This window comes from Petaurus breviceps, unplaced genomic scaffold, assembly GCF_028583685.1.
Source record: "Petaurus breviceps papuanus isolate PSGF00001 unplaced genomic scaffold, PetGlider_PUasm1.0 138, whole genome shotgun sequence".
NCBI classification, from domain to species: Eukaryota; Metazoa; Chordata; class Mammalia; order Diprotodontia; family Petauridae; genus Petaurus; species Petaurus breviceps.
The window spans coordinates 24,299,260-24,325,720 of NW_027185694.1; the positions used below are offsets into that span (position 1 = coordinate 24,299,260).

Here is a 26,461-nt window from a genome sequence, read left to right on the forward strand (position 1 = left end):
AAGAGCTGGCTGCTGGTCCTGACTCCTGATTGTGGACAGTTCATTCAAACTCTCTGGGATTCATTTTCTCTATCAGTTAAATAGTAAGAACACTGGTCATCCCTTCTGTACCTCACAGGATTAGATAAGGAAAAATGGGATGATACCTATAAAGGGAACTGGGGCTCTTCAGAGGAAAGGAGGGATATAAGTCATACACATGATGATGATTCTGTGGATCAAGGGTGTAGGAATAAGAGACAATGTGATGCAGTAGAATCAGTACCAGACCGAGAGGCAGGAAACCCATATTCTAGACTGGCATCTGCCATTGCCACACTTTGTGACTGCAAGCGATTTTCCTTCTCTCCCTGCACTCCAGTGTTCTCTTCTGTAAAATGGTCAGATGGGCTCCATGATCTCCCCCTCTGACATTCTGCCAAGAGAATCACTCCAGAGATGCTATCATGTTAAATGAGGCAGGACAACCTCTGGGTGTCTGTGTAGCGTAGATAGACACGTCTCCAGTGTCAGGCCACTGGACAGCATACTCAGTAGGACTGCACAGCTCCTCCTACACACTGAGAAAATGCCCCCCTTCAAAAAAAATCTCATTGATCGTACAGACCTCTAGACCGCCGGTCATACCCTGAAGCTGAGTGACAATTTATTTGTTCATTTAGTAAGCATTTATTAAGCACCTACTATGTACAAATCACTGTTGCTTTGAAATGCACCTCAGATAAAAGCCCCAGACATTGCAATTTCCCCACAAAATGTCCTCCTTTTCCCAAATTATTTTTTTCAAGTAAACAGCAGGGGACACTGTGGGAGAGCTAAACCTCGCAGTTGTACCTGCAGACTGTAACTAATCTAGAACATCAATTACAACCAGGGTTTACTGGGCAAATCTTTCATAATGGTAGAATTTGTTTTTCTTTGTTGCCATGGGGAACAGAAAGAGAAGTGAGTGGAAGCTGCCAAGTGCTGAGGAGAGAGCGGCTCCCACAACAGCAGATCTGCCCAGCTTTGGCCCACACTCGGCATGAGATCGGACATATCCTTCCTGCCAAGTTTGGGGTTTTCAAAGAAGCTCTCGCTCAATCTGCCACTTCAGTGTTTCTGTTGGTCAGGTGGATGTATTTAGCTGCTGGTCAGTGACTGTGTCTGTCCCAACAGCACAGGCTGGGGAGGAACATCTCTCCTTTTTGTGTGAACTGGGACTTTGGTAGGATGTGGAAGCTGGGCTGCTGCTAACAATAATAATAACAACAAAGATGACCCACTTGTCCTATGGCACTCTGTAGTTTATAAGACACCCTTGAAGAAGGTGGTGCAAGTATGACTACCCTCATTTTATAGATGAGCAGACTGACACCTAGACAGGAAAGGAACTTGCTCATGATCATATAACTAGTAGGTGAGAGAACCACGACTTGAACCAAGGGCTTCTACCTTCAAGCCTAATGCCTTCCACTAAAACTCTTGAGGCATGGCGACATTAATGTCTCTCTCCATCATCACCACCTCCCCCCCCCCAACTACACAGAAGGACTACATTAATAAAGCTGTTTTCTCCTGCATGATGGAAGCAGTGAAGTTAGAGTCAGAAGACATGGGCTTAATTCCAGACTTGACCAGTATATGACTTTGGGTCAATCCCTTCTTTCTAGGCCGTAGTCTCCTCCTTTGTAAAGTGAGGGGACTAGATCGTATGTCTGAGGTTCCCTTCTCCTCTCAGGGCATGCTCTGCTGAAGGATTTGGGCTGGCTGGTTTCTGAGATGCCTTGAGGCTTGAAATCCTACGATCTATGATCCCATGTGGCCACTGGACCTCGTACACTTAGTGGTTTGACACCAAAAAGATCTGAATTATAAAAATAAAGTAATAGTCAATAAGCACCACTAAAGGGTCCTTGTTCCCAAGAGCAAAAAAGCATTTCTAGTAGGTTATATAATAAACAAATGCTGTGAATTAGCTGCCATTTTATTGATTTGCTAATCCTGGCCTGGCTCGCCAAAGGAGGGGAGGATGATAGGCACATGAGGTGATCGCTGGCCACCTGGCATGAGCACTGCAAGCTCTGCTGTTATGCATGGTTTAGCAAACTCTGCACATTTTCATGGGGGTTTAAATAACACAAAGGCAAAGAGAAGCAGAGGCTTGAGTTTCAGGGTTACTAGCTCAGAGGCGGGGTGGGTCATGTTCAGCAGTGGCATGAGAGGGATGAAGATGCCAGCCATGTGACTCCACGCTCCATTCACCTGAGTTAGCCCTTGGACAATAAAAGAAGATGAGCACTTTAGTGGTCCTTAAGCCCAGCAAAAGGATACTCTCAGAAGCAGTCCTTGGTAGGGAGAAAAGAAACTGGACTTAATGCTCCAAAACCCAAGTTCTATTCTTGGCTCTGCTCCATAGTGGCAGCATGGACCTTGAAAAATTCATTCCCCTTTCTGGGCTCCCATTCCTTCTCTGAAAAATAGGGGATATGGATTAGATATCTGAGGTCTTTCCTAACTATGATGCTCTATGATTTGTACCTAGATGAGGGAGAGAAGTCATCAAATTTCTATGAGAATGGTCTTGTTATTATTTTTTAGAAGTCTTGCATACAAAAGAACAAAACTTGCCAGAGAAATGAATGAATGAAAAGCAGGGATCAATCAAACCATTACTGAAAATGATGTATGTATGCCTTTAGGCTGAGGTCTGAATCACCTCCTGTGATGTGAAGGGAATTTGGCATCCAGTTGGGGAAAAGGAGGAGGAATTGTTAAGTGACTGCTTCTATGGGAGGAAGTCCTGGGGTCAATTAATGGAGATTCTGAGATTTCTTCTCACTTGAGCTCATGCTACAAGTGTTCCAGAGTCACAGAAAGACAGGATTCTGTGCTCTTTGTTTTCTGCTCAGAAACAGAGCCTTCTTTTTTTTCTTCTTCCAAATGCTTTATTAACTTCTGATTTACATTAGTCATTTCTGCCAGATTTTGAGTTACAAATTTTCTCCCCATTTTTCCCCTACCCACCGCCCCAAAATAGCAGTCCCACAGAATATCCCCTCCTCCAATCTGTTCCTTCCCATATTTTCTCCCATACCCCTTTCAACTTTTCCAGTGGATCTCTATGCCCCAGTGCCTGTATATCTTATTTCCCAATTACATGTAAAATAGTATTAATAATAGTATATATATACATATATATTTGAATATTTGATTTTAAAACTTTAAATTCCAGATTGATTCCCTTCCTCCCTTGTCCCCCACCCTTACTGGGAAGATAAGCAATTCAATATAGGTTGTACATGTGTGGCTAATGCAAAACAATAACATAGTAGATATACTGTAAAAGACTGACTATATTTCCCTCCCTCCTATCCCACCTCCCACTTGTTCTATTCTCTACTTTGAGCCCATCCCTTTTCAAAAGTGGGTGCTTCCAACTTCCCTCCCCCTCAGCCTGCCCTCCCATCCATCATCCCCGTTCTCATCCCCTTCCCCCCCTACTCTCCTGGAGGGTGAGATACCCTAGTTAGTGTGTATTCATTCCCTCCTCAAGCCAAATTCAATGGGAATAAGGTTGACCCATTCCCTTTTGCCTTCCTATTCTTCCCCTCCTTTGTAACCGTTTCCCCTTGCTTCTTATATATGAGATAGTTTACCCCATTCTGTCTCTCCCTATCTCCTATCATTATATTCCTCTCTCACCTCTGAATTTCACCTTTTAAGTATCATCCCTTCCTGTTAAATTGGTCCTGTTCCCTCTATGTACACCTGTAAACATATATACACACATTCACATATGTATTCATATACCCCTATACCCTCATATATAGGCATATATATTTCTATTCCCTTCAACTACTGAGAAAAGTTTCATAAGTTACAACTATTGTTTCTTCCATGTAGGAGTGTTAATAGTTCAACTTTAATAAGTTCCTTATGATTTCTTTTCCGTTTACCTTCTCATGCTTCTCTTGCTTCTTGTATCTAAATGTCATATTTTCTATTCAACTCTGGTTTTTTCAGTAAGAATGCTTGAAAGTCCTCTATTCCACTGAATGACCATATTTTCCCCTGAAACATGATACTCAGTTTTTGCTGGGTAGGTGACTCTTGGTTTTAATCCCAGCTCCTTTGACCTCTGGAATATCACATTCCAAGCCCTTCGATCCCTCAGTGTAGAAGCTGCCAGATCCTGGGTTATCCTGATTGTGTTTCCACAATATTCAAATTGTTTCTTCCTGGATGCTTGTAGTATTCTCTCTTTAGTCTGGGAATTCCAGAACCTGGCTATAATATTCCTAGGAGTTTTCTTTTTGGGATCTTTTTCAGGAAGTGATTGGTGGATTCTTTCAACCTCTGTTTTGCCCTCTGGTTCTAAAACATTAGGGCAGTTTTCTTTGAGAACTTCCTGGAGGATGATTTCTAGGTTCTTACTTTGATCATGGCTTTCAGGTAGTCCAATAATTTTTAAATTATCTCTCCTGGATCTATTTTCCAGGTCAGTGGTTTTTCCCATGAGATATTTCACATTGCCTTCTATTCTTTCATTTGTTTGGATCTGTTTGACAGCATCTTAATTTCTCATAAAGTCATTAGCTTCCATTTGCTCCAATCTATTTCTGAAGCCATGATTCTCCTCATTGAGCTTTTGAGATTCTTTTTCCATTTGGCAAATTCTACTTTTTAAGGTATTCTTCTCCTCATTGCCTTTTTGAGCCTCTTTTGCTATTTGAGTTAGTCTATTTTTTAAGGTGTTATTTTCCTCAGTCAGGTTGTTGACTCTCATTTTGTAATTTTCTTGCATCGTTCTCCTTTCTCTTCCCAATTTTTCCTCCATTTCTCTTATCTGCTTCTTAAGGTCCTCTATGGCCTATAACCAGCTTGTATTTTCCTTTGAAGCTTTTGGTGCAGGAGTTCTGACTTTAGTCTTCCTCTTGTTCCATGCTTTGCTCCTTTTTGTCCCCAAAATAGAAGGCTAATGTTGGAATCTTCTGTCTGCTTGGTTTCATTTGCCTGGTCATGTCGCCCCTCAGTCACTTGACCCCTGGGCTTTTTGCCACAGTAGGACTCTGCCACCAGACAGGGGAGCTTTTGTCCCAAATGCTGGGGTTTTCTCAGCTGCTGGAGTTATTAGATGGGTGCCCTCTCTGAGGTCTCCACATGCTCTGGCAAGCTGGACATACACCCCAGGACCTCCATCCTAGACTGCAATACAGATCCAAGAAGGTTAAAGCAAGAGTGATTACCCCTCAGACTGGTGCTTGGTCCCCCTACATTCTGCAGGCCAGGAGCTGAAGCTGCCACATGGCGCTAGCTGGCTGTGCTGGAGTCTCAGCAGCTTCTCCCCCTGGGGGCAAAAAGCCACGCACTCCCACTTACTGGCACTCCCACTTACTGGGTCGCAAAGTCCAGACTGCACTGACCTCTCACTTTGTCCTTCCCATCTATGTTTTGACAAATCTGGAGACAGCCACAGCTGCTGCTGATCTGGAGTCCCTTAGGCCAGCGGCTGGTCAGGCCCAACCTGGGGTTAAAACCTCGGTGTGGGGCTGGGTTCAGCTCCCAGAGCACTGCGCTGGCCGATTCCTGATGGCCTGCCGGGTTGTCCTCAGCAGGAGGTTAGCTTCTCTGTGTCATTTTGTGGGTTCTGCAGCTCCAAAGTTTGTTTAGAGTCTCCTTTTACATGGATTGGGGAAGGTGGAAGCCAGAGCCCAGTGGAGGTCCTACTTCTACTCCGCCATCTTGACTCTGTCCCCCAGAAACAGAGCCTTCTTTGTGCCTAGACTGAATGATCTGACTTCAAGTCCTGAATATTACTATGTGATCTTCCGCATTCTGAGCTTCCTCAGTTTCCTTTTCTGTAAAAGGAGAAAGATAGACTAGATGACCTCCAAGATATCTTCTAATTTAGACATTCTGGGGCTTAAGGAGTGGTAAAGCATAATCCATTTATTTCCTTAAATGCTAACTGTATCTTTTTTGGGGGGGGAAGGGGGGGAAGGCAGGGCAACTGGGGTTAAGTGACTTGCCCAAGGTCACAGAGCTAGTGTCAAGTGTCTAAGGCTGTATTTGAACTCAGGTCCTCCTGACTCCAGGGCTGGTGCTCTATTCACTGTGCCACTTAGCTGTCCCCTATGATGACTATATCTTAAGAGTAAATAGGGGGTTAAATGTCATAGGTGAATCACTGAATCACTGAACACACATTTATTAAGTACATCTATTTGCCAAGCACTGGCAATAGAAATACAAAGTATGAGAGAATCCCTCCTCTCAAGGAGCTTATATTCTAACAGGGGAGATAATAAATAATAAGGGATAATAATTAGATACATAAGTAGGTATAGAAGCTCCTGATTTCTGGCCCTGTTAACAGACCAATGTAAAGAAGAAATCCCTTCTTTGGCACCTTGCAAAATAATCCCAGAATCTTTGGGTGTGAAGAGATAATAGGTAAACCACAGAGACATGGTACAGTATAGAGGTTCTGTGGATAGACTCCGGGAGGTGGAGAGGGAACTTGGATAGGAAACAAAAATTTAGCATTGCCTTAAATTATTAACTTTAAAAGGTTATTCTGAGAAGGGGTCCCTCCATAAGCTTCACTAGGCTACCAAAGGGGTCCATGACCCCCAAAGTGAAGAGCTCTTGATACAGTGGGAAGATGTCAGGAGATCAGGGTTAAAAGTCCAGTTGACTAAGCTCTGTGACTGACTGAGCCTCTGGAACCTTAACTTTTCCATCTATAAAATAATCCTGGCATTACTGGCCTCTTAAAGCTGTGAGGGGTGCTTTGTAAAGCTCAAAGCCTCATATAAATATGAGTTTGTTGTTAGCATGCCTCTTGAATCACTGATTTCCTTTACGACAATCTAAGTGTGGATCTCTAAAGGAAGCCTTTCCTGATCCTCCCTGCTACGCACCTCTCTCTCCCTCTCCTCCTGCCATCTTGTTGTCTTTTTTCTCTCTCGTTAAAATGTAAGATCCTTGAGGGCAGGGGCTGTTGCACTTTTGGCTTTGTATCTCCAGTGCTTACCATAGCACCTGGCACACAGTAGACACTAAACGAATGCTTGTTGATTGTTGTTTTTATTACTGAAAATGATTTTTGTCTTATCGCTGCTCCTGTGGGCACTGCAAGGTTGGCACGTCAGGGGAGAGCTAGGCCACTGTATTTCCTAGGCCCATGCCTCCTCGTCTTGGGTTCCACTGCTTCGTTGACCTTCTTACCACATCCCCCTCCTTTTTCTGGATTTTGATAGGGTCAGAACGTTTATTCCCTCTAGAAAGCCATATGGATTGTCTTCAACATTATTCCAATCTTCATTCCTGTGACTTCCTAGACTAAAACATTGCTCCCTGGTTAAAATGTAAGCCACTTGAAGGCAGGGACCTCTTAGCTTTGGTATTTGTATCCCCAGGGCTTGGCACATAGTAAATGTTTAATAAATACTTTTAAATGAATTCATTAAATTAAGATAAAAATGGTTACAGGACAAAATTTTGTTGTTACTCAGTCTTTCCTGACTCTTTGCAAACCATAGACCTTATCACAGTAATACTGTCTGTGGGATTTTCTTGGCAGTAGTTTGCCATTTCCTTCTCCAGTGGATTAAGGCAAACAGAGGTTAAGTGATTTGTCCAAGTCCACATAGCTAATAAGTGTCTGAGGTTGGATTTGAACTCAGGTCTTTCTGATTCATATACATATATCGAGGCCCAGTGCTTCATCCACTGGGCCACTTAGTTGCCTCTCTGGGACAAGACGTTATCTTGTTAGTCTTTTACATTTTATGTTCCCTAAATTATCACATAGGTGATAAAGTAAATGCTATTTATATTTGGATAAAAGTATTAGGGTACACACTCATTTTCTGCAGATTCATTGAAAGCATTGTTGGTCCAATTCCAGTAGCAGACAGGATAATGAGGACCTCATCCTGGTACTTAACATCCTGGTACATGATTTTGATTTCTTCTGCTAGGCCTCTGTATTTAACAAAGCTTTTTATTCCATACAACTGGAGATTATGACTATTTGATGTAATAATCATACCAATGCATTTAAAAAGCTGTTCTTAAAAATTTTTTTTAAATCAAAATTGTGTCTGGATGATTGTGGACAACATTTCAGTCTGTGATAATGCTATGAATCCAGGACAGTTTGTTGGCTGAGGTTATCAAAGATATTTTGAGGTCTGCGTTTGAAGTGTGGAAATTTCTTGCCTGTCAGTCCTTGAAAGACAGTGAGCTTCTGCTGTATAATTCTAGCTATCAAGTCCTGCCATGCTAGGTACTCTGTAAGTGCTAATTATTTGCAACCTGCAGTGATGTCCTGCACAGCTGCTACCATATCCTTGCATAATTGGTATTGGTTCCTCTCTGGACTCCTCAAGCATAAATCTTCTACAATTTCTGGTAGGGATGACCTGGTCCTGAATGCCATCATAAACCCTCTCATAAAGAAACCCACATAATAGGAGAGAAAAAAACAGGATTTGGAGGCAGAAGTCCCGAGTTTAAATCCTTAAGTAGCTATGTGATCATGGCTGAGTCATTTAACCTCTGATCTCAGTTTCTTCACCTGCAAAATGAGGATGATAATATGTCACCAGCCACACAGGGCTGTCACAAAAGGAGTGCTGTGGAAATCTTGAAGCTCTAACACTCATATAGATGACAAACTCCTTGAGAGCAGGGACTGTCTTTTGCCTCATTTTGTATTCTTAGTTCTTAGCACAGTACTTAGAACATAATAGATGCTTAATAAATGTTTACTGATTGACTTTTTTTTTGGAGGCAGGGAAGGCAAGGCAATTGGGGTTAAGTGACTTGCCCAAGGTCACATGGCTAGTAAATGTTAAGGGTCTGAGGCTGGATTTGAACTCAGGTCCTCCTGACTCCAGGGCCAGTGCTCTATTCACTGTGCCACCTAGCTGTCCCTAGTGATTGACTCTTATCATCATTTTATTAGTAAACTACATATAGAAGGGAGGACAAGTTTTTAAGGAAAATAGTCTCAACTAAAGTACCATCTCTCTTATGAGTATTTAACTCTCATTAGTATTATTCATGGACTCTGATTATAATGTTCCTTTGTAAATGGCTTCATTTCTCTTAGGTTCTGAATCTCCTTCTGGCGTATGCATATGGCTTCTGTGCTTTAAACTACCTTTCCATCAAAAGCCCTTGTCGTACCTTGAAACTATAGGCATGACTACTTCAGGTTTGGGGACTCATTCCACTTACTGCCCCTTTCACAGAGAACAAGTATGGTGGTGTATGATACCTCCGGGACTTTTCCCAACAATCAGAAGGGAAGAATAATTTTTGTTTTTGTATCCTTGGCCTCATGAGACACTTGTACTTAGCTGGAAGAAACTAGCTGGGGCCTTTTTGGATGCCTCTGAAAAAACCGAGTTGTCTAATGTTTCCCTTCCCCGAGGACATGGGCAATGTAATGTCGTGGGTAGAGATGGGGACCTAAAGTAGGACCACCTGGTTTTGAGTGATGTTTCCAACACTTTCCAGCTAGGTGACTATGGCTGAGTCACTGCCCTGCTGAGCTTCAGGATCATCCACAAATGAGGATTGTCTGCACTAACTAATATGAAAAATTGTTGTGACTAAAGTACTTTATAAAGCATAAAGAGTTCTAGAAATATGGGTTATCATTCCTTTTTTTTTTTTTGGAGGAGGTAAGGTAGGGCAATTAGGGTTAAGTGACTTGCCCAAGGTCATATGGCTAGTTTTGTGTGTGTTAAGTATCTGAGGCCAGATTTGAACTCAGGCTGCATCATGAATTACACTGCACCACCTAGCCACCCCTATCATTCCTCTTATTAAGGGAGACATGCATCATCTTACCTAGGTCTCCAGCTCTGCCAATACTTCTGAATAACACCCTATTTTAGAGCTGTACTCCCAATGGAAGCCAGATATAGACAGAATAAGGGTGTGTGTGTGTGTGTGTGTGTGTGTGTGTGGTGTGTGTGTGTGTGTGTGTGTGTGTGTGAATGTGCACGTGCAAACAGGGAGAAAATGCATTTACTCACTGGAAAAGAAAATGAAGAATATAACAATAGTTTATTTCTGGACTATTATGATCTTAAATGCCACTAATTACTGCTAAATAATCAAGTGGTTTTCACAAACCAGTTACATTCAAGAAGCAAATTTCCGAGCTATTAAAAATTGGGACCCAAAGATACCCATGACAGCCATGACAGGCTTTGGGCCTACTGATTGCAATAGGCATGCATCTCTCAAAGGCATAATCCTGTGAGTTTACCCCAACGCTCTCACAGGGTAGAATTTTTAGAGAAATTTCTCTGTGACTAAATGTTGGGCATTTGGTGGCAGGTGATAAAATGTCAAAGTCAGTCACCTGTCAGGAGCCAAAAAGGATGGCAGCCATCTTCCTCCAAGTCGTGTAACCTGACAGCAGCTTGTCAGCAGCTGGCTAAGGCAAAGCTTCAAGGGATCACCCTTCCTCTCCATCACTACTCTGACTGAAACAAAGGCCTTTTAAACACAGTCAGTGAATGTGAAACATAAAGCACGTGTCCATGACTTTATTCAAGCTTAAATCTGCACTAAGATTTTTTTGGATGCCTGACACTAAGAAGAGTCTAGTTTTCATCTTTATAGCACAACCTTCATTAAGCAATCTTAGCACAGGCTAGCCAAGATTTCTTCCTTTGTAAAATGAGGGGATTGAACCCTTTTCACTTAATGCTCTATGTCTCTTGTTCTAAACGTCATACATTTGTTTTTGTCATTTGTCATACTCATGTTCTAAACGTCAACATTTGCATCATAAAGTTTAGTTCAGAGTTTAAAGGACTTGCAGAGGTCACTGAATCTAGCCCATGCTTGAGTAGGAAACTCCTCATGCAGACTCTGCCTAAAGATTTCTAATGATGAGAAACTCATTACCTCCCCAGGCAGCCTATTCCACTTTTGGATAGATCTAATCGTTAGGAAGGCTTGAAATCTGTCTCTCTAAGTTCCAACAACTCCTCCAAATACTGCCCTTTGGGCTTTGTAAAGTAGGGCTAATCACTTTCACATGACAATCCTTCCAACATCTAAAGACAGCTATCACATCACCTCCTACATCTTCTCTTCTCCAGACTACACACCACAATTCCTTCTACTGAGCATCCTATGGCATATGCTAGTTACCTTTCTCTGGAGAAGGTCCAGTCTGTCCAACACCCTTCCTAAAATATGGAACCCAGATAGAACACAATCTTCCAAATCTGCTCTGAGCTGGGTACCAGAGGCAGCTGACAGAAGGAAACTGAGCAAGAGCATTGGCCATATAGTATAGACAAGACTGGTGCAGAGAATAGTCTGCACCGGAAAAAGCCATTTTATTGGGTGATGCAGATTCATTTTTTTGAAGCAGCTCCTGACCTTCTGACCCAGGGAGAATCAGTGATCCTGGAGTGAGTGGCTTCATCCAGACCTACTGTCTCTTTTATTTTAAGCTGTGGCTATAGCCACAATCTTTGCAGCCTGCTAGCAGAGGGATAAGCATACCTAATGCAGATTAAATGAAATTCCATTGAGGGATAAATAAAAAACCATGGCCCAAGGGAGCCTGTTATGTCACTGCAGAAGAATCTCAAAAACAACTGACAGAAAATACCACTAGGAAAAAGCCAGGGAGAAAAGGAGAGCTTAGAATCATAGCAGCTTCTGAACTCCCACTGCATCACCGAAGGAGGTCTTATGCCTGTGGTTTAGGTCACTAGCTTTTTATGCCCCTACAGCGGCTTGCCTTCAGGTTTGCCTATCATCTAAAGGCGTATATAACTAGGAAAAACAAAGCAATATTTCAGGGAAAGTAAATACTCAGTCCAAAATTGGGCTCAAGGGGAGACTACTATTTATTTGATTGTGCCAATCAAATATAATTTTCAGAACTGATATTTGACTGCTACAGGTCACAGGTTTCTTACATAGCACTGTATATATTGACTGATTTATCAATTTTACAAGGGATCCCAGAGGCTATTTAATCTAATTCTTACCCTTCTACCTTTCCAAGTGGCTAACCAGGGTCTAACTGAAGACCTTCCTAAGACAGTCCATTCCCCTTTGGAACAGCTCTGACCATTAGGAAATTTTTCCTTATACTGAAACTTATCTCTTTGCAAACTTTGACACACCGCTTAATTCTGCCCTCTGGGGTCAAGCAAAATAAATGTAATCCCATATAATAGCCCTCTAAATGCTTTAGCACATCTATCAAGTACCCCCCAAGTATTCTCTTCTCCAAAGGCAACATTTCCAGTTCCTTTAATGGATTCTTGGATGGCACAATTTCAAGGCTCTTCACAATCAATCAATGTTGGTAATCTTTCTTTAGAAGTCCATGTCATTCCTTCAATGAGGTACTCAGAACTAAATATAGTAATACTCAAGATATGGTCTGACCAGGACAGACTGTTGCAGCAGAACTATCAGTCACCTCTCTTATACTGCCTTCTACCTTTAGCAAAGCTTTTATGATTTCTAGTGCCACATCAAATTTTTGGTTCATGAATTGTACTCTAGTCATACTTTCCCCACTTTGTATTTGTAGAACTGATTTTTTTTAAACCAAAGTGCAAGACTATGCATTTATCTGTATTATATTTTGGCCCATTGTTCTGGCCTTTTGGCTAGGGGTCTTTTCTGGATTCTGATTCTATCATCTAATTTTCCTCCAGAAGATTATGCTCATTATTATCTCTGTTCTCTCTCTCCTGGCTCCTTCCCTGCTGCTACAAACTTGCCCAAGTCTCTCCTGTCCTTAAAAAAAAACAAAAACAAAGAAAAACAATTCCAACCATCCTTTGCTTATATTCTATGTATATCTCTCCTCTCTTCTTAGTTAAACTTGTGAAAAAGAGGCACTGTATTCAATACCTATCATTATTCTCCCCTACTTTTTTTCTGAATTCTCTGTAGTCTGGTTTCTGGTACCATTGTGAGAGAGACAGACAGAGAGACACACACAGAGAGAGAGAGAGACAGAGAGAGACAGAGACACAGTTTTTTCTACTTGTCTGACCACTCCTCTTATTTTCTTTCTGCTAAACCCTCCTCTATGCCCAATAACTGTGACTGCCCCCAAGACTCCGTCTTGGGGTCCTCTTCTCTTTTCTCTCTTCATTGTCTTGCTTGGTGATCTGATCTGTTCCTATAGCTTCAACTGTTATTTCTATGCAGGTGATTTCTTTATCTATATATGAATAAATGAAAGGGCATTTATTAAGCACTTACTATGTACAAAGCATTAGTTTTAGACTTGAAGATACAAATAGAAAATCAAGATAGCCCCTGTGCTCAAGGAACTCACATTCTAATGGGGGAGACCACAAATATGAAAGGTTTCAACTACAAGGCAGATGGAAAGATCTCCAGGTCTTTAGGGTACAGTGGTAAAGTAGATGATAATGATGCCTTTTCTTGAATGTCATTTCCACTAATAAAAATCATATCAGTTACTGACATTGAACCATTTGTCGGTGGTGAGAACTTTCTTTTCTGGGTCTTCTGTGGTGGTGGTTATAACACTAGCAGAAGCACTTTCACAGGGGTTGCTTCCCCCAATGATGCCTGAGATAGGGGCAGGGGATGGCACTGGAAGCACTAAGATTCGCAAGGCTCTTGGGAAAGCAAGGTGGTGGCTGGTGATGGTGGTGACCTGCCTTGCCTTGCACATGTCATTCCCCGTTTCTCCCTCGGGGTGCTTTGTCACTTCAGCCAGGTTGAATTGGCTCATTTTCCCACAGGTGGCAGTTGGTCAGCAGTGGGTGAGGTTGGCTGGCTTTTTCTTCCTACGGTAGGAGTTGCTTTCCCTGATACTAGCCATGGGGCATGGGCTGGGTGCGGGACTAGTAGGGAGAAATTTATCCTTGGTCTCTCTTCTGAGTTCCAGTCTTCTGCCTACTGGGCATTTCAAGAGAGATGTCCTGAAGGCATCTCAGACTCCACATGCTCCAAACAGAATCATCGCCTTGCCCTCTCTCCCAAGTCCTTCTCACTTGTGAGCTTCCATATTACTGTGGAGTGTGTCAACGTCCTTCCAATTATCCAGATTTTGGAGCTGTGTCATTCTTGGTACCTCACTCCTACCCTAGAAATCCATTCAGTTGCCAAGTCTTGTTGTTTCTACTGTCACAATATCTCTTGTATGTGTCCCTTCCCACTCACAACTACCACCCTAGTTCTGGACCTCATTATCTCTGGTCTGGAACATCACAATGACCTCCCAATGTGCCTCCTTGCCTCAAGTCTCTCTCCAGTTCTCTCTATACTCCACATAGATGCCAAAGTGATCTTCTTACAGAGTAGGTCTGACCACATGTCCCCATGCTTCATGAATTCCAGTGGCTTCCTACTACATACAGGGCCAAATATAAAGCCCCTTGCTTGGCAGTTAAAGCATTTCACAACCCTACCCTGTCCTTACCAGCTTATCTATCCTCCATCTCTGGGCCTTTGCACTGGCTGTCCCCCATGCCCAGAATGCTCTCCCTTCTCACCTTGACCTCTTAGAATCCACGTATTCCATCAAAACTTAGCTCATATGTTGCTTTCTGCAGGAGGCTTTTTCCTGATCTTCTCCTTTCCTCGACAGCCCCAACCCTTGCTGCTAGAGCTCTCCCCACTTAGCTTACTTTTCTTTAACTCTGGACATATCATATATTTAACTATGTTGTTTGCTGCCTTCCAGATTAGAATGTGAGCTCCTGGAGGGCCTTTCTTTATATCACCAGCACTCAGTACATTGCTTGGCATGTAGCAATTGCTTAATAGATTTAACTGCTGATTCACTGACTGATCCAAAACTAAACAACGCTGATATTTCATTGATTATGTTAACACAAAGTTACTTGCTTTTTGGATTCGTTCAATGACAGGTAAATACACACTTATTAGGAACCAGGAGGAATAATAGATAGAAACCTGGCCTTGGAGTAAGGAAGACATAGGCTTACTTACACTCTGCTTCTGACCCATACTGGTTTGTCCAAGTAACTCAGCATCTCAGCGATTCACGCACCTTTCTATGACTATAAATTGCTGATCTGTATTGGTAGAAGGAGTTTCCTTACTGGGAGTTCTGTATGCCAGTAAAATAACAGTTCTAGATACTCCCTTCCCCCCATTCTACTGTACCAGGTTTTGGGGGAGATGAGAATAATTTTAATAAATTAAAGTCCAAAGCTTATGTGTAAACATCTCCACTTTCTTCAGTTGATCTTCCTATGACACATGTGATGTAGCAAAAACAACAACAAAAAAACCAAACTCTAAAGCTTAGGCTGAATTAATAAAAGTGTCTGGGCAAAATGAGACAGATGAGAGTCATACTATACTTTATTCTGGTCAGACCACCTCTGGTGTATTGCGTTCATGGTTTCAAATTCTCTTCCTACCCTGGACATCCTTTTGTGAATATGCTCCAGTTTGGAAAGATTTTTCTTAAAATATGGTATCCACTACTGGATATAATATTAACAGATTTGGTCTAATCAGGGCAAAGTATAGTGGGACTATCCTGGACTTGGAATTCTAGTGATATAATTCAGAAGAGTAAATATTTATTAACTACCTCCTACATGTGCCAAGCAGTCTAAAATCACAAGGTTATGAATGCTTCAGAACTCTGAGAAAATAGAATTTCAAATGGAAATTTCAGCTACTTTTGTTGTCCCGAGAAAATATGGCCTGACGTATTAAAAATAGGTAGAGGAAGAATAGGTCTTCAAAATAATTCTTGACTAACTTTACTGTAACAATCACTGTAGTACAGACAGTGATAGAAATTCAAAAGCAATAATCAAACTCAACATTGCTTCATAGTACCCTCTGTCAGATGACATCTCTTCCCATTTTTACCTAACATGATATTTTAATCATCAAGGGGGAACCCTAATGAAAGGCTCTGTGTTACACTAGTATGTTGATAACACCAAGTTTAGCAATTGAGGTGGCCAGAGATTTGTTGTTTCCCTTACTTTATGGTTCTGCTGAGCCATTAGGATGAGCACCTGAAAGAAAAATGCTTAAAAGGTGCTGTTGTTAAGTCACTACACACACACACACACATACACACACACACACACGTGTCTCACCCTTGTAGGCAGTTGATCCACATGTTGAGGTGATACCACCCTACCTATGTTTTGGGCCTTTTATAGAAGTCTCAGTTATAGTGTCTGGGGCTCATCTTGACCCATAATTACATGGTTCCTGTCAAAGGACAAGTTTTGTGGTAAAAAGGAACAAAGAGTAAGTATATATGGAAATTTGTTTTGCATGACTTCAACTTTGTAATGAGCTCTATATTTCTTGCTTTCTCAATGGCAGAAGGGATGGGGAAAATGTAACTGAAAATATAATAAAGAAGAACAAATTTTTTGTAAAAGAATAGGTACAGAGAAGTATTTAGCCTACACTTTTGTTTGGCTTATACACCTTCATCCAAATCTGTATGGAGATAGTTGAAGCAAGTTTTAAGACATTACCCATTATTAAGGTCTGTAGGACTGCCTGTCTAGTGATTAAATTAATTGAACAAATGTATATCAAATTTGAATTGAACCAACATTTACTTATAATATGCAAGGCAATGTAAAAAGATAAAGATAAGAAACTAAACATATATAAAGTCCATGTGGAAAATGGAAAAAATTCCAGAGATAAAAATGTGATGCAAAGTAGAATGTGATAAAGGAAAAGGGGAGATCTAGGCAAAATTCCATAAGAAAGTTTGGGGTGGGATTATTAGACAAATATTGCTCATTGAACACCATACAGTAATCATATTATATTATAAAATATTATGTATTATTATTATATATTATCCTAGTAGCTTTTTGGGGGAATTCCTTTCATATTACTGATTCATTTATCTTTAGTCAAGTAAAACTCCCAAGCCTTTTACACATGAACTGCTGTCTATTCTTATCTTCCTCATGCTGGACCTATAGAGCTGATTTTTTTTTATCCTAAATACAGAACTTTGCATCTATCCCTTATTATATTATATTACATTTGGCTCATTGTTCTAGCCTGATGACATCTTTCTGAATCCTATTTCTGTTAGCCCTAGTATACTAGCCATCTCTACCAACTTTATCATTCTAGGCACAGAATCGATATCTTTAGTCAAGTCACTGATAAAACTGCTGGAGGGCTAAGGACAGAGACCTAGGATACTCCCTTAAAAAGCTGATGCCAATCCATTCATCTCTTCTTTGGATATGAAGATTCATATTTCTAAATTCATTTTTGGAAGAACCTTTCATGCTTTAGTAAAAATATTTATTTGAAAATTTATTCTTTTCTTTCTTTGTAACATGTTGTTGCAACCTCAGTGGCTAGGTCATTGTCTTGGAAGGACTCATACAATTAGGGCACTGACTTTAAATGTCAAATTTGGCTCAGTCAAGTGACACCCTTAGAGGGCTTAGTCATTAACTTCACATGCACAGTGATATAACATGTCATCTAAAAAAATCCCCTGAATTACAGTGTTAACCGACAGATGGTCTACAATGTGAGCAGAAATGTCTTCATCCATCTGTTGATTCTGCCTATGAAATTTAAAATTCTGAATGTCAGATAATGATTATAGCTTACATTTCTATCAAACTTTAAGATTGACAAAGAGCTTTCACACACACCATTTATTCTAATTCTTACAATCACCATGATTGGTAGAGAGTGCAAATATCATTATTCTTATATTATAGGTGAGGAAACTGATACTTGCAGAGATTAAGTGACTTGCCCAAGGTTGCAGTGGCAGAGGTGGGAATCAGACCTGGACCCTCTGACTCCTATTCTAATGCATTTCCTCTTATAACAGGCTGAGATGAGACATCCATTCAGCAAACATTTAATAAGTTTGAGAGCTATGCTTTCAGTATTCTACAAGTTTATGACATGTCTTTAGATGAGGCAGGGATAGTAGAGGATCTTATAACATTTGTTTGGGTTCCATTATCAGTCAGGGGCAAAGTATGCTAATGTTCAAGTCCCTATATCAAGTTTACTTCAAGACAGAAAAGTTTTTCTGCATATAAATCCCATGAAACAGGCCAAGCAACCTAGACTCTATATGTCCCAGATCAAGTGCACACACAGTATTTGCTCAGGGTTCATAGTGTGGGTCATACGCAATTGCATTCTTGAATCTGTAGCTATCCTTACTACAATGGGGTAAAGAGGACTAAACTAAATCAGAAGACGTGGGTTGGAACCCCTGGCTTTGGCATTTACTAGTGTATAACCACAGGCACATCATTTAACAACTCTGATCCTTTCTCTTTTCCTCCCACCCAGGTTATAAATTCAGTGTCCATTCATAGGTTCTATCCTACTGCTGATGGCAAGGAATCCTGCTCAATTCATCCCTCTCTAGGCTCTCGGTAGGAACCCCCACCCCCTGGTCCCATTCATAAGGGCTCACCACATAGGTGTGAGACCTAGTATGGATACTTAATTGGCTTTAGTCCTAGCGTAACCCAGAACTCCTGAGCTCAAGTGATCCATGAGCCTCAGCCTGCCCAGTAACAGAGGTTATCAACATGTGCTATTATGTCCATTTCCAGTCACTTCACTGCTCTGAACTTAGTTTTCAAATCTGTGAAATGGAGAATAATCATTCTTATACTAACTGCTTCTTAGGATTTATATAAGGAAAGCCTTTGTAAATAAAAAAAAACCCTAAATGTGCATTCTGGATATAAGCTATTGCTGTTATTACTGTTACTTAATAACCTGCTCACATGGCCAGAAAAGGTGGTATATTGGGTAAAAGTAAAAATAGGTAAGCAACAAATAGGTCAATATGATTGTCCTTTATTGCTAAAAAACAAACAAACAACCTAACAATCCCTGAGATGCCTTACCTGGAAAGCAGCGAACCACATGAGCCAGTCTAGCCGATAATGATATGGAGAGATCAGGCATGGTCTCCTCTTCAGGTTCCCAGGCTTACATTTGAACTCATATTCCTCCCATACTGCAGTGGAATCATTGGCTTCAAGGCTGGAAGTTCCCTGGATAATGACCTCAGTCCTCTCTTTGGTGATGCTGTGGGGAAATGAGCAGAGTTAGGGCAGACTGCAATGTAATGGGTCAGTAAATTCCTCCCTGATTCATTTTGTTGCTGGTGGGAGACTTGAGTCCCTTTGCTTTTTCCAGGGATGGAAGCTTCCTCTGGCTTTTGGCAAAGCTCAGGGTCTTGGTCTCTTGCTAGCTTAAGCCTCCTCAGCTCACTGTCTTTTGCATTGGCATCCTTGCTTACCCTATTTTTCCTCCCCTCTTCCAAAGCAAACATAGGTAACTGAAATTCATAATGTTTTCTTGTATTATACAGACATTTACATGTGAGGCCAGGATTTGAATACACACCTACGTGTGCTTGAGCAGGAGCCTGATGCTCAGTCTAGTATTTCTTTCCTGTTTCCTTCTCTTTGTTGACTAAAGAGATTTGTCTGGAATTCAGCTCTGTCTACACTCCAAGGCAAACTTCCTCTGTGATGTCATCTGGAGCTACGTATTGTATCTTTACATGGGGCTTCTACAGCCAGCCCACGGGTGCTGGGGCTCTGGACCTGTAAGCATAACCACCATGGAGCACATTTTATTTTTTTTACATAGAGGACTTGTCTTCTTATAAACCAAGGGATAGGTGGGTGCAGATTTGTGGGTAGGAGTTTTGCCTTTTTTGTCTCAAGTCCTGTTGGGATCAGGAATTGTACCTGGCTCATGGGCACAATGTGGTGGAAGACTCGATGGTCCCAGCCCCCGGGCTGTGAGTAAGAAGTGGCTTGATGGGCTGAAGGATGCCAGGAAGGGAGAATACCAGTCCTGAGAGGCTCTGGGAAGACACAGATGAGAGCCAGGCTTCTGGATGTCCACAAGGGAGACTGTGTCATTCTCATCCCCAAAAGCAAAAGCTTCACTTTTCTGAGAGTGCCAGGTCAGTAAGATGGGAAGGTCACGGGAGGCACTTCCCATCATGCTGGTATGTGCTGCTGGCTTAGGACACTAGGAATCCCAAAGTAAAATTCTCTTGCTCTCAGTGCATGACAGGAATACAGGGTCCTTGTGTGGAGAAGCAACTACACAGCAGACTTGGCCAGAGTGAGTTCTATAGGATCTGAGTACCTTCTCTTGAGCAAGCTTCCAAACTTTTATGCAGAAGCCTTTGTTGCCATAGACAGTCTGTGTGCTGAGCACCAGGACACCGACAGCGGTCACTGCCATCATGCTCATATTTGCAAAACTTGCTGGTGATGAGTGTTTTTATCCAGTTCCCACAGTTCCACAGCACCTGATCTGGAGGCCACGAGAATGCCCTGGTCCCCTCCCAGGTGAGGCTGGTCAGCCTGACTTTGATCTGGACCCTAGTCAAGCAGAAGCACTTGCTGGGGGCCAAGCAGGAGTCCTTGAACAGTCACAGGGAGCCAGCCCAGGATGTGCCCAGTTGTCAGGAGCCATTGGATAGGCAGGAGGCATGGGCTGCTGGGGCAGCAACTTCCTCCACATGTCTGTGGCTCCAGTTCTCATCCACTCCTCACATGGTGTCTACTTGGGCTCCCTCCCCTTTTCCCGCCAGAGGACAGAGCCCCACTTTTTGAGGCTTGCCTCCCTCTCACATTTCTATAGTCTGTTAAAGTCTACAAAGTACTTTCCTCATGACAAACCTGTGAAGAGGTAGCACAAGGATTATTACCCTCCATTTTACAGAGAAGGAAACTGAAGCTCAGGGAGAGGGAATGACTTGCTTTAGGCCACATATGAGTTAAATGGCAAGGCCAAGATCTGAGACCACCTTTTTGATTCCTAGCTCAGGGTTCCACAAACTGTCTCTCTGTATACCTGTAGTCTACTAGTCTGCCCCTCACATTTTTATCAATAATACTACTCTGGTCTCATTTAAAAGGAAAGTCTAAGCACAGTCCCCTAATTTATGACCTTGGACCTCCCTAGGCTTGGTAGTCACCAAGGGAAAGAATTATCATTTGCCTTTTTTGTCTGTGGAGAAAGTAAGGCTTTCAGAATTTAGACAACTTGCCAAGGTTCCAGTGTATTATTGATAAAGCCAGGTCCAGAACCTTCTAACTCTTAGCCCAATGCTCTATCCAAAGTGGGACAGCAGCCATGGAGCAAGCCCAGTAAAGCTCCATGACACCATAGCTGGACAGAATTCCCCAGGGTCTACTTACTGCTGCTCCACCTCCCTGGGAAAATGACAAAAAGTTTTAGCCTCTACTAGGGGCAATGGAAGTGACTTTATGCAGATATTTGACAACTTTTTTTTTTTGCCTTTTGGAGGAAAATTGGGGTTAAGTAACTTGGCCAAGGTTACACAGCTAGTTTGTTTGTGTGTGTGTGTGTGTGTGTGTGTGCGTGCCTGTTAAGTGTCTGAGGCTGGAACCGAACTCAGGTCCTCCCAACTCCGGGGTGAGCGCTTTACTCACTGTACCACCTAGCTGCCCCTATTTGACAACTTTTTAATGTTAAAGTTGTTTCTAGTTCTTTAGAGCTACAAATTATGATGCTGTATCTATCAAAAGGCAGCATAATGTAAGGAGAAAGAATACCGGAATAAGACCTCGGAGTTGGGTTGTTGGTGAATTGAGGTAGTTACTATGGCAGTAACCAGACCATCTTGGTGCTGGGGAAGTCCCTCAGGATCAGGGATTTTGAAAGTCACACAGTCAGGATGGCAGTGAATACAGCACTGGCCCTGGAGTCGGGAGGACCTGAGTTCAAATCTGGCCTCAGACACTTAACACTTACTGGCTGTGTGACCTTGGGCAAGTTGCTTAACCCCAATTGCCCTCCAAAAAACTAAAAAAAAAAAAAAGAAAAGAAAGTGACAGTCTGTGTGAAAAAATAATGGTCTCTACTAGGTACCAGTAACAAGCTTAGCCTATAGCAAGCCCTCAAGAAATACCTTTTGATGACCAACTGTAACTGAGACAAGCAGAGTAGAAGAGTGGCTCCAAAAGCTGCAGAGAAGATTGGAAGGTTCCCTCTCATTTTTATTCCTTCTGTCTTTGAACCAACAGGGTGTAAGTTTAGTTCTATTGTGGTATAATGAAGACCACACACAGACTCTCTCTGTCTCTCTGTCTCTCTCTGTCTGTCTCTCTCTCTGTCTCCCCCCCTCTTTTTCTCTCTCTCTGTCTCTCTCTTCCTTTCTCCCTCTCTTTCTCCTTCCCTTAGTTACTGCCTGGTTTTCTGTTCTAGTGTCTGGCCTCCAGTCAGCTGAGAAAATCCCAGACGCAGTGCTTGAAGAACACCCATTAATAGCTGACTCATGGGGCCCCATTAACAGCTATCTAAAGGCATCCAAGCATGGCACCATTCTGGCTGAGAAATGGGTCTCACAAAGCCATTGCTCAGCAGCAGTTGGGGGTGGGAGTAGAAGTCATAAGAGGAGGGAGGGCTGTGCCAAGGAAAACAGAAAGTGAAAACAAGATCATTGCACCTAATTGGAAGTGTACAGAGAGGGTTAGAAAGATAGCCCCTAAGCAGGCCTCCATATATGTTCTCAGGATGCCACACAGCAAACACATATGTCTATACATGCATGTTACTTGCATTTCGGGTATTCATTCTACATTTAGTAACTACCTACTGTTTGCAATTAGTATAGTCAGTGCTGGGGGAGCCACAAAGACTAATCAGATGTGGCCTCCTGCCTACAAGTGGAATATGAAACAAAAATCTAATATAATAAAAATAATCATAAATGTGTACACTAGAATAGGATAAGAGTATAAGAAAGTACAGAGTATTATCTGAGGTTTGAAGAAAGAAAGATCACTTTTGCCTAGTGGGCTCTGGGAATGTTTTATGGGCCAGGTGGAATTTCAGCTAGGCCTTGAACTTAAGCCCACAGAGAGTGGGGCACGGGCTCTGGGAGATGGCCTGGGTCACAGTTTGCTTGGAACAGAGTACAGAGTAAAGATCAGGGGAGACAAGAATAGGTAAGACATGAGAAAAGAGCCATCAGAGTTCTATTTGTAGACAGGGCTTTAGTGACAAAATCAGATACTCCTATGCATGCAATTAAAGTAACTGAATGGAATGCAGCTCGTGGACACATACACACACACATACTCACTCTCAAACACACACTCACACTGACTTATTTGGAATTTATATGTGTTTTTCCTAGAGGCAGTTAGGTGGTGCAGTGGATAGAATTCTGATCCTGGAGTCAGGAAGATGCATCTTCCTGAGTGCAAATCCTGTCTCAGATACTTCCTAGCTATGTGACCCTGGGCAAGTCACTTAACCCTGTTTACCTCAGTTTCCTCCTCTGTAAAATGAGCTGGATAAGGAAATGGCAAACCACTCCCGTATCTCTGCCAAGAAGACCCCAGAGGGTCATGAAGGGTTGGACACGACTGTAAAATGATTCAACAGCTAAATGTATTTTTCCATCCTATCTTCTTCACCCCTTTTTCCTTTTGTTTCAATAATGAAAGAGAATTTACTTGATGGGGAGATAGATCCTTGTGCTCATTTCATCATGTAATGGTCACTTTCACCAAACAAATTTCTAGAATTTACAAATCACACGTAATAAGTGTTTGTTAAATGAATTAATGAATGAGTGACTACATGACTGAGTCATACCCTAGGCTGAAGCTCTGAGGAGCTACACAGTGGAAACAAGGGACAACAACTTCTATTAATAATAATAGTTCCTGCCATGTATTCTAAGTTTCACTTTTTACACCCTTGAATGTTCAGTATGAGCTGGAATTGTTTTTTATTGGTTGAAGTAGGATTATTCAAACATTATAGAAGTATTTTAGTACATCCTCTTTGGGTTCTGCTAGCTTTCCAAATAGAAATGACACAGAAGAGGGAAGAAAGATCCCTAAAGGAAAGAAACAGACTTTCAAGATATTGCAATACCAATCAATCAATAAACAATAAGTACTTATTAAAGTACCTATTGTCTCAAGCACTGGGGAGGCAAGTACAAATAATGAAACAATTTCTCTCTGAAAGGAATTTATATGCATAACTAGAAACACAAGAAGTACAGATAAAATACAGCATAAATATAAAAGGAATTAATATAAATATAGAAAAAGCAGTGAAATGGTAGTTTTGAGTGAGAAGGCACTAATAGTTTGGGGGTATCAGGAAAGGCATTGACATAAAAGAAGGATTATCCTGGCGTAAGGAAAAGAAAGATCAGTTTGGCTGGATGGCGGAAAGAGCAAGTGGAAATAATGATGTTCGAGGACACTTGGAAGAGAGGCTGGGAAGGGCTTTAAAAGCTAAAAACAGAGGAGATGATATTTTATTCTAGAGGCCATAGGGAGCCACTGGAGTTTACTGAGTAGGGGCATCACATGATCAGATCAATGTTTAAGGAAAATTGCATTGGCTGAAGCATATAGGAGCGATGAGAGCCCGAAGACCAACCACTAGGCTACTACAACACTCTAGGTAAGAGGCGATAAGGGCCTTAACTAAGGTGGCAGCTCCATGAGTAGACAGAAGGCACTGGATGTAAGAGATGTTGTGAAAGAAGTACCGCCAAGACTAGAATTTCCTCTTTTGGTTCTTGTACTTTTGGAAAGAAGTAATTATCATTATGGCAAATCAAGAAAATATTAGTTGTTCTGCTATGGGTTTGTGTGAAAGGGCAAATCCATGAGATATCTAGATAATAGAAGGCTCAGTCCTGCTTTCCCCTAACACCATTCTATAGATCGTATCTCTGTGCCTGGCTTATAAACTGTTCCTGAAATATTTTATCTGTCTTCTTTGTCTAGATAGTCTGCAGTATGCCCCACTGACAAGACTGTTTCTTTATCTGCCTTTGTTAATTTTTGACAAAATACTGTTTCCTAGATTTCTTTATGTGAGCATGTTTTCTTAACAGACCCTGGTACTTGCCACCTCCTTCCACAGCCTGCCATTTTTCTACCCTCTTTCTTCTGAATTAAGTGTGTTCTTCTAGAGCCATAATCCATCAAGTCTCAGTAGTACCTGTGAGGTAAACTTTGCTTCCTTACACTAGGATATCTAACTCATTCTTACTTGTTACTCTGTGCATTTGTGTATAGACATCTGGACAAATGGTTCCAGTAAAGGCTCCTTTTGTAGATCATGCCTCCTCTGAACTTCTGTGTTGGATCCATTATGAGAAAATAGGTGACCTCCAGGTTTTTTTTCTAAAATTCTATGATAATTCTAGGCTTTTTGCTTATGTGAAAGACACCTTGTTTCCTGATTCAGAATCAGTTATGGGGAAGTAAATTAGTAAAGATGAGAAGACTCACAGGTACCTAGGGTTCAGTTTCTTTTAGGGCTAGTGAGCTGCCAAACCAAGCCATATCAGTTCTCCATGGTTTCCACTTTGAAATGGGAACTTTCAGGTAATGACTAATTATTACTGTTATTCTTGCAATGTTCTGAAAATACATTTAAAATTCTGGAAAACTAGGTTGTAATAAGGTAAAAGCATCTCTACCTATTTGCCGTCTCTATTTCTCTTGAGGAAGGATGCAGATTTACTAGATACTTGGAAGTGGTGCAGGGGTAAGAGATGCATTCTCTTTGCACTATTCAAAAAAGGTAATTAAAAAAAATTAAATAAACCTCATCTGTCCTTGAGTGCAATCATTTGTTTAGGCACAGGATTTCCAGTGGGGCAGCTAGGTGGCACAGTGGATAGAGTGGCAGGCATGGAGTCAGGAAGAGCCAAGTTCAAATCCAGTCTCAGATACTTGCTATGTGACTTTGGAAAAGTCAGTTCACCCTGTTTGCCTCAATTTCCTCATCTGTAAAACAAGTAAGGGAAGGAAATGGCAAACCACTCCAGTATCTTTGCCAGGAAAACCCCAAATGGGGTCATGAAAAGTCAAACATGACTGAAAAACAACTGAACAACAAACACAGTAGGATCTCCAGCGGTTGGTTAGAATTCAATAGTTTTATGAGTAAGGATTTGAATTCAAGCCTTCTCTAAATCAAATGTTTTTTTTTTTCCTACTACAGTTCAACAATGCTACATATCTTGAATTAACCCTACACACTTTCCCCTGAGGTCTCTAGACAGTACCATGCAGACAACAGGTCTTTGATTTATGTATGTTGAAATCTTTTAGAAATTCCTTATAAAGAAATTTCCCTCAGATTCTAGTCATTTAGCCACTACCTATCACCTAAAACTTTGGAGTATAGCTACATATATAGGCTACTAGTTCTGTCCCTGACATTTTCAATTGTATATATTACCTTTATATTGACCCAGCAGATTGTAGTTGGATAGAGTTCTGGGCTTGAAATCAGGAAGTTGTGAGTTCAAATCCTGTCTCGGACAATATTATGTCAAAGGCATGATCTACTGTAAAACTCAGCTAAGTCACTCAACCTCTGTATGCCTCAGGATTTATCTATGTTAGATTAGCTATAC

The 26,461-nt window shown here is 41.6% G+C and overlaps 1 protein-coding gene and 1 pseudogene across 1 annotated transcript in view; both read right to left on the reverse strand.

Moving 5' to 3' along the window:
- LOC138144246 (lipase maturation factor 1-like) overlaps positions 1-26,461 on the reverse strand; it is a 191,752-nt gene that overhangs the window by 30,680 nt on the left and 134,611 nt on the right. The window contains exon 5 of the mRNA XM_069065612.1: positions 18,906-19,089. Within this exon, the coding sequence (XP_068921713.1) occupies positions 18,906-19,089 (184 nt within the window). The remainder of the gene's footprint in view (positions 1-18,905; positions 19,090-26,461) is intronic.
- LOC138143948 (methylosome protein WDR77 pseudogene) lies at positions 19,542-20,491 on the reverse strand (annotated as a pseudogene).